At 44.0% G+C, this 8,819-nt stretch overlaps 1 protein-coding gene across 1 annotated transcript; it reads left to right on the forward strand.

Moving 5' to 3' along the window:
- The first annotated feature begins 1,261 nt into the window (after window positions 1-1,261).
- rtbdn (retbindin) lies at window positions 1,262-8,819 on the forward strand. The gene is made up of 5 exons (XM_076032571.1): window positions 1,262-1,421; window positions 1,843-1,942; window positions 2,753-2,881; window positions 3,297-3,393; window positions 7,619-8,819. The coding sequence occupies exons 1-5, from the start codon at window positions 1,262-1,264 to the stop codon at window positions 7,973-7,975; spliced, it is 843 nt and encodes a 280-aa protein (XP_075888686.1). The 3' UTR covers window positions 7,976-8,819.

Genomic DNA, 8,819 nt, shown 5'->3' on the forward strand with positions numbered 1-8,819 from the left:
AGAGCCAGTTTAGCCCAGGTCTCATGTCTGTCTGTCTGTTTGTCTGACCCCCAGCATATCAATGCTCCCTCTAGTGGTGGGTCTAATACAGAGACCAATTTTCCCATCCTTGAGTAAAATGAGAAACTGAGAACAAATGATATGATAACATTCCAGCTTCATATATTTTTAAATGATGAATTGGTTATGTGTGGCCAGATGAACTGTCTGAGATAGACAGGATGCTAATGGTTGGGTATGAGGGTGTGTTTGGGTGGGTTTGTCTCCGCGTTGTGTTTATGTGCCTTTGTTTTTGTGTTTTGTCACGAATGTCAGTGTATTTTTTTTTAAATAATAACGAATAAAATAACTAAATAACTAAAAGAAAGTGATGGTTGTAGATGGATGGAAGAATTTACCCCCGAAAACCAATCAGGCGGGGTGTTTAGCCGAAAGTAAGCAGACAGAGCCAGTTCAGCGCAGTTCTGATGTCTGTCTGTCTGTCTGTCTGTCTGTCCCTGCGCTACTTTTTACGCCTTCTTTGTCGTCATAATAGGCTTAGTGTCCGTGTGTGGGTGTCTTTATACGTGCGTTGGCGTACATCAGCTGGATCTTGGCCAGTGTCACACTCAAGTGTTTGATCCTGTGTGGTGCAGTGGATCAAACGGGGACCATCACATTGTGGCTGTAGCACATTGAGTCCTGGACAGCCTCTGTGTCCTCTTGTTTCCTTTTTATGGTTTATTTGGTAATAGAAGACTCATTATTGAAACTATTTTTGTTTGTTTGATAATACTCTTGTATGAGCCTCAGGTACATTATATCAGGGGTCAGCGACCTTTTTGACCCTGAGAGCTACTTCATGGCTGCTGAGTCATATGAAGGGCAACCCGTTTGCTACACTCTATTGAAAAAAATAAGCTCTCTCAGTGGCGTATTGTTATTAATGATACTGATCTATGTGAAGACATCGGTCACATTGATGAATTCTCAGTATTTATCAACAATGACTCAACAAGGTTGGATAAAATGGAATTTTAGACGCAGCTCAACAACAGGCCTGCAGGTGGCGAGTAATGTGGGAGGTTCTTGGGGTCCTACCTGGTGACCCCTGAGTTTAGACAGTAGGACCTATGAAATGTTGCATTTCAATGCACTTTGCATGAATAATGATCTTGTAAAGAAAAAAAACAAAAGAAAAAACACCACAATCATCATTTCTGCTTTACAAACGATCAAATGTTACCGACTCTTTTCAAAGACTATTTCATCTGAGGTGAAGATGGACCTCACCTTCCGACATCTGCCACTGGCCTGGGCCTTTCTCAGCGCGCTGCTGATTGGCCGAGCCCACTCCGAGGGGGCGTGTCTTCAGGACGGCGTGCACAAAGCCACGCCGGGCCCAGAGCCGCAGCTGACGGTGTGCTCGCTGTACGCCGACAGTGAGTGGCCGCTCCGGGCTCACGGTTCATCTACACCAGCGGTTCTCAACTGGTGGGTCGCGACCCAAAAGTGGGTCCTAGAGCGGTTTTGATTGGGTTGCAGCTTCGTTGTGCAGTTGTTGGTTTTTAAATATAGATATATTTACAGAGATAATGTTGGGCATTTATTTTGAAGGAGACAATTCAATTCAATTCAAATCAATTCAATGATTTATTTACTAGACATGATAGAAAGTGGGCTAGCGTTTTTTAATTTTTGTGGAATAAATTTGGGTCGCGACTTCACGATAAGGGGAAAAAAAAAAATAAAAAACGTGTTTCGAGACCCCGCCAGTTGAGAACCACTGATCTAAACGTTATCGCTCGCCTCCTGACTGACAGCTCTGCTAATATGTTTTCTCCCGTCCGTCGCCAACAACAGACAGCTGCTGCACAGCCAAAGACATCCAGGATTTCTCCGGCGTTCACTCCGTGGGCAACAAGAACGGACCGTGGGACAAATGTGGGCCGTTGAGTTCTGAGTAAGATTTTAGCTTTTTTTTTTACCATCCTGGTCTAAACAAGGGATCAAATAGAAAAAGAAAATGACATGACGGCCTTTCTGTTTCCTCGGTTTAAGGGCCCAGTGTGCAATATTTGGCTTGATTTATCATTGATGTATTGGTAAACGCTTATAAATATACTACCCATAAATACAATAATAAAAGTGTATACTCGCAGCACAATAAGTAATAATAAGTAGTTTGTTTTTTGTATCCTTAGAAGGGTTCTCATACATAGGAGCAATGAGGGTCTCGCTCCCAGTTAGCTGCCATCATACCACCAATGACCCTAAAGACGAAACACACTGTCAGGTGGGCTTCCTTATAAATTTAACACATTGGACCTTTAAGATGCTATTGTATTATTCAAGGGTCAGTGCGTCGAATCGCTCATTCCAAACTGGTGTTGTTTTCCCACCTACACTTTGTTTACAAACATCTCCTCAAAAATTACGACTCAAGCCGGCAATCGCACTAATAGGATTAAGTGCTTACGTGTTTTCCTGACTAAACTGGTGGAGCCTGAGACAGAGGAAGGACAAACGGCTGACCGGGGTCAAACAATTAGCATCCTTGCTTTTTCTTCCTCTCCTTTTAAACGCCATATGTTGATCATAAGAACGTGGCGGGACTGGTCGGTCAAGGATTTACACAAGTGTAGGTCGAAAAAGCTGCAGTGCCGTATCAGTTAACGATCACTTCAGCGGCGGAGAGCTGTTTCAACTGAGGGTTGGTACAAAGAGGTCAGAATTCCCTCCACAATGCGAACCGTCTCTACCTCCTCCTCAGGTGCGAGGGCTTCCTGAAGCGCGTGTCGTGCTTCTACCGCTGCTCCCCTGACGCCGCCCGCTGGCCGCACCCCCACCACCGCTCCTCCATCCGGGCGGTGCCACTCTGCCACAGCTTCTGCCGTGACTGGTGAGGCCGTCCAGCGAGAGGGAAATGGTATCCATAAGGGAGAGAAGGCTGGTTTAGACACGTGGGGTTTCTCTTCCTTCAAGAAAAGAACAAGGCTGATAATGTTATTGACTGTTTTATTGTCAATGCGGGAAGAGACGGAAGATTTTTTTTTTTTTTTTTATGTAAATAATGTGGATTTCGTGTGGATAAAATCTTTTGGTGTCCTGCATCCAACAGACAATGTGTCTGAATTTGCAATGAAAAATGTGAACCTTCCCCTGTTTTCACAATGTGTTTACAATACAAACAGCAATAGTGTCTTTTATGAGTTTGCCCTGTCAAATCAGTGCAACTCGTGTCAAATGTCAATATTTGAATGAGATGAAAGCACCTTTTTTTTTTTCCAACCAGTTGTTCCTACACCTTTTTCCAGGTATGATGCCTGCCGGTCGGACATGACTTGTGCTCGGAACTGGGCCCGAGACCCAAGGGGACAAAACTGCACTGGGACCTGTGTCCAGTATCAGCAGGTAGGCTTCAGAGTGGCACTCGAGTGCTGGTATTGTTTCACTTTGGTCTGAATTCCATTGGCCCGTTGGGTTGATGAGAAACTTTAATGATCAGTAGGCAGCAGATATTATATATTAGTTTTAACATTTTCAAAGTGACAGTGACATTGACATTCCTTGCAACAAGTCATGCGAAACAAATTGCATTTCTATGCGTGTGGGTCTGTCTGTCTGTCTGTCTGTCTGTCTGTCGGCCTGTCGGTCTGTCTGTCGGTCTGTCTGACTGAAATGCAGATAGCCAGTAAATTCTTAGCGAGTAGAAACCAATTTGTACTAAAAAAGACTTATTTAAATAACTCTAAATAGGCAGACACACACAGACACACACACACACACACACACACACACAAATCCCTCTTCCTCTTTGAACTCGTCTGTTGCATTATTTGCCATTCGAGGTTTGAGATGATGTTTTTTTTCCGCTCCGTATTTGGCATCAATGAGATTTATTTTGAAAGGAGCGTCCACTTCTGCTGCAAATGCAGTCATGGAAAACATCCAGAGCCTCGGTCAGAAAACACAATGGTGCTTTTGGCTTAGTTTTCAGGGAGCCAGCTATAATAGCCATATTACTGTCAAATAGCAATATGACACCTACTGAATGCTTAAGGATGGAGAGGAGAATGAAGAATAGCTCCGTATCTATGACATAAAGTGGCAATACTAGTGATAATTTCCCATTGGGTTTTTTTTTAAATCCTGTTTGCAATTATGCAAATTACATCAAGGGAGAAACAGGCTTATCGCTTCTTGCTAACAGTTCATTGATAAAAGAATAGCATGTTTACACTAACAAATCCACAACAATGTTTCCACAATATACATTTTAGATATATCACATGGCTTTTGAACTGGATTTGATGTTGAATGATGTTGGTTGTGACCTTGACCTTGGAGGGTTTTTTTTAACATTGCAAAGGTCTGGCTGTTTTGGCAAACACTCAATGGAAAGAAAGGTAACAAGATGGATAGGAAGAGATGGATCTTTCCAATTTCAGTAGATTTAATTATCAAACAAAGGTCTACTGAAATTCTGGAAAAACCAAATACCAATATATCAATAATGCATTACATACAGGCGACACGGTGGCTTAGTGGTTAGCGCTGCTGCCTCACAGCAAGAAGGTTGTGGGTTCGATTCCGGGGCCCGGGCCTGGGACCTTTCTGTATGGAGTTTGCATGTTCTCCCTGTGCCTGCGTGGGTTCTCTCCGGGTTCTCCGGCTTCCTCCCACACTCCAAAAACATGCATGTGAGGTCAATTGAACACTCTAAGTTGTCCGTAGGTGTGCATGTGAGTGTGAATGGTTGTCTGTTTCTATGTGGCCCTGCGATGAACTGGCGACTTGTCCAGGGTGTCACCCTGCCTTCTCCCTAAGACAGCTGGGAGAGGCTCCAGCAGACCCCCGTGACCCTGAATAGGAATAAGCGGGTATAGAAGATAAATCAAATCACCTTTTCTGAGTCTGTGTGGCCATAGGAGGGAAATTTGAAACCGGGCTTAAGATGTGCCACTGGTCAAGATTTTGAAATGGGGGGGGGGGTTAAAATAAAACCTGTTTATACAAGCCATATTGGGCAACACAATGTGGTTAGCGCTGTGGTCCCCTCACAGCAGGGAGATGGTGGGTTCCATCAAGCCTGGGGCTTTTCTGTGTGGAGTCTGCATGATGTCAGGGTGTGTAGACACATATCGCTTCATTTCGGGAGGAGTGGAATTTGTGCAATCATGCAACCATAAATTATCTGTAATATCGCTGTAAACGGTGCACATGTGTACAAGTCTCGACGTTTTATACACACTGATGAATGAAAAACAAATGTCATCACGTTGCAAGTCAAGCCACGGAGGGCAGATGTTTTTAAAATATGCATCCTTGCCATTTTGGGCTGACATCACTGACGTGCACCTGTGCCAAAAGACACTCTCGTGTGTAATTAGCTGAGATGGACTTACTTCACTACTTCATCAGTGCATATATAATACTCTTGAGTTAATCAATTAGAAATTGTAAAGAAAAAAAGCACCCACGCAGGGTTAATTAGATCAAAAGAACACAAACACCAATACAAAGGAGTAACAACCATTTGTGCTCCAGTGGGGTCCACCCACACGAATGCCTCAGGAAGAGCCTGAACCACAGCATCCATCACTTTGGCTGATTACCTTCAACTAGCAGTGAGCAGCATGCCAGCCCGTGGCATTGGTCGCGCCACACCCACACACGTTGGAACTGATTTTCATTAGCACTTTGGCACGACGTCCCATTTCATTTTGCCTTGTTAGACAGCAGGGCGATGATGTCCACCGCACCTCCTGGCTGGAGAAGACACCACGTCAGCAGTAATTGGGGATTCATAGCAACAAGTGAGACTTCATAAAAGGCTGAGCTCAGTAATAAGTTCCCCGTCACAAAAGGGATGGAGTCTTTCAGATACTATTGAAAGCCCCGCAAGGTCGTTTAATAATTTGCTCTGAAAGCCCTGGTGGGTAACAAGATAAGGTGAGGTGAACCCAGCGCTGCGCTGGAGGAGCTTCTTATCAAGGCCAGCCTGGCCGCCAAAGGATTGTTTTCAGGGCCAGCTGAGCAGAAATGCAGCCGTCATAATTTCTTTGCTATCTTTTTATACCCTGTAGCAAAAATATATTTTCACGACTGGACTACTGCATATTACAGTTCCAGGATACACGGTTCATTTTCTTACACTTGTACACTTGTAACAGATACAGATTTCAACATTCCAACTTTGCTTTCAACACACAATTCTAGGTGAATGCAGGTGTAATGCAGACATTACAGACGTGTATGCTGCTACTTGAGAGATGTTGCCAAACGGAATTTCATTGCATCCAGTACAAATGACAATAAAGCTTCTTAATCTTGAGATTTCAGACAACATTCTCTCACACATCCATCTTAATAAACACCGTTTTAAGCCGGGTGTTTTTTTCGTTCGTTTGTTTGGGTTTTTTTGCCTTAGAATTATGCAACCAGGCAGCAACCTTTCAGTAAAGACGAAAGCACAAAAGTGACCGCTGAAGGCTACGCTTCACAAACAGCAGATATTGATGATTTAGCATCACCTAGCCTCGCCTTTGCAAGGCCAGCGGACGCTAAAGGTGTCAGTGCAGAGCAGTGATTTTTATAAATGGGTATTTGAGCTGTAAGAGAAGAACCATGGAGGGGCATGAGGGCTTTTTACAGCGGGAAAGGGAGAAAGAAAATGTTTTCACCTGACTTGATTTGATGTGACTTGCCAAGACTTTCATTAGCCACAACACAGCGTATTGCTGCGTCCATTGAATAGCGACACACATCCACGGTTACCCCTCACACCAACAGGAATCCTCCAGGCGCTGCTAATTGCGTTTAGTGGCGGTAAAATGCTGAATCATCAACTGTTTTGTCTAATGCCAACCATTAGACTAATCAAACCCTGCTGTTGTCTTCTTTCGGCGTATCTCCCCTCGACAAACATTTTCTAATGGGCTCTTTCCCAGATGGAAATGTGACATCAAAAAGACACCTGTGTGATGTGTCCCTGTTGCGTAGCAGATGAAAGCATCTGCAGGTGTCCAGATTGCAGCTGCACAAAGAGCCACATCTCGCTGACTGGGTCTAACGATGAGCTTTTCTATTTTTAGTATATTAAAGGTCCAGTGTGTAACATTTGCAGTACAACTCGCAGTACAATAAAAGTAATTTGGTTTTCCTACCCTTAAAATGGTTCTTATTTACAGGTATGTATAAGAATATACATATAGTAAGGGTCTTGCTCCCGGTTAGCTGCTATCGTGCTTATTTCTAAGGAAGCCTGGTGTGGACAATCCAGCTGCCTGAAAGCACATTTGGTATTTAGGGTGAACGCAGGTGTCCTCAAACAAACCAACAAAGAAGAAGGTGGACGAGGTATCCAGGTTTGTGTGCGCAGATCACGGTAGTGCACCGGCACGCTCAGGAGAGGGAGGGTACCTAGTCCCTAAGGGGAAGTGAAAGAACGCTGAAATCTGAAATGTAACCATTTGATGTCACTGTTTCTCCTTAAAAATCTCCAAATATTACACACTTAACCTTTATGGTGGCCGTGAAAATGTTCAGGTTCATCCCTCAAAATTACTTTTAGAACATGTTGGAGACATTCACAGACTTCTCCGCTCATTATGCCTGTTCCTGTTTTCATCGGTAGATGTACCAGCATGGTCGCGACCTGTGTGAGAGCCTGTGGGGCGACGCCTTCATGACCGTGGAGGACGAGACGGAGGAGGCGGGCGAGGCCAAAGAGGCCGGCGCGGAAGGCGATGGCGGCCGTTCGTGCGGCTGCCTAAGCCTCAGTCCCTCTGACAGGGACGTGATCGCGGCCCTCAGGGCTCAACAGGACGACCCAGAGGAGCTGGACACCACCAAGGCAGGCCTGCCTCAGTACCGGGCCCCTTGCCAGGCCAAGCTGCCTCCACAGGCCAGGAGCGGACGGAGGGGCAACTCTGTTGTGCATAAACGCTCGGTCATGGTGGATGACGTGGAGGGCAGCGGCAGCGGCTTGTAGAGAAAGCTGCCGTGGTCGTGCACTTAGTCATAATCGTCTAGATCCGAATTAACGGAACAAATATTGTAATAATCCGTTCCTTGCATTAGAGTTGTGCACCTGCTCTCGTTAACTAAACTTACAACACAGAACTAAGCTCCTTATATATGATTAGCATCATCACATTCTTAACATCACCATTGCATTTCCAATGGGTGTCTGGTCAGATATTTAATGGGCCGCAAACAACCAGGATTTTAACAAACAGAAATTGATTTAAAAAAAAAAAAAAAATAGAAAACATCTCACTGCTGAAGACCACAGTCAGGTTGTTTAATACACACAATAGCTGAGCTGCTGTTTTGATGCCAGCTAAAAAATTATCCTATAGAATTACAAAAGTCAAATTGCCATGATTTATTACAGACCTTTCTAGATAGCACTGACAACATTTACCCACATCAAAGCTTTATTACTGTGCTTTTGTTTCCCTTTGTAGGCGTTGTAGGACCGGGTCAACGCAACAGATTGTTTCCTATGATATGCCCTCGATACCCATTGTACAGTTTGGACAGCAGCAGTTGAGACAAGAGCCTCGTGGAAACACCTTCAACAACTTAGGTGCACATGACAACACATTAAGAATGCATACAAGCTGGCTCTGATCTTGTCACGTAAATGGGACTTTAAATTCATTAACAGGACAGCGTTGTCCCGAAGTTCCTCGAATTCAAATCAACAATGAAAATCAATTCTCCTGTATATTTTCCAACAATCATGGATGATGATCATCATGGAGGGGACTATATACAAAATTATTATTATCAATATTATTATTATTATTATTATTATTATTATTATTATT

This window comes from Nelusetta ayraudi, unplaced genomic scaffold (assembly GCF_046127955.1).
Source record: "Nelusetta ayraudi isolate G7.1 ecotype Tasmania unplaced genomic scaffold, CSIRO-AGI_Nayr_v1 ptg000034l, whole genome shotgun sequence".
In the NCBI taxonomy this organism is placed as follows: domain Eukaryota; kingdom Metazoa; phylum Chordata; class Actinopteri; order Tetraodontiformes; family Monacanthidae; genus Nelusetta; species Nelusetta ayraudi.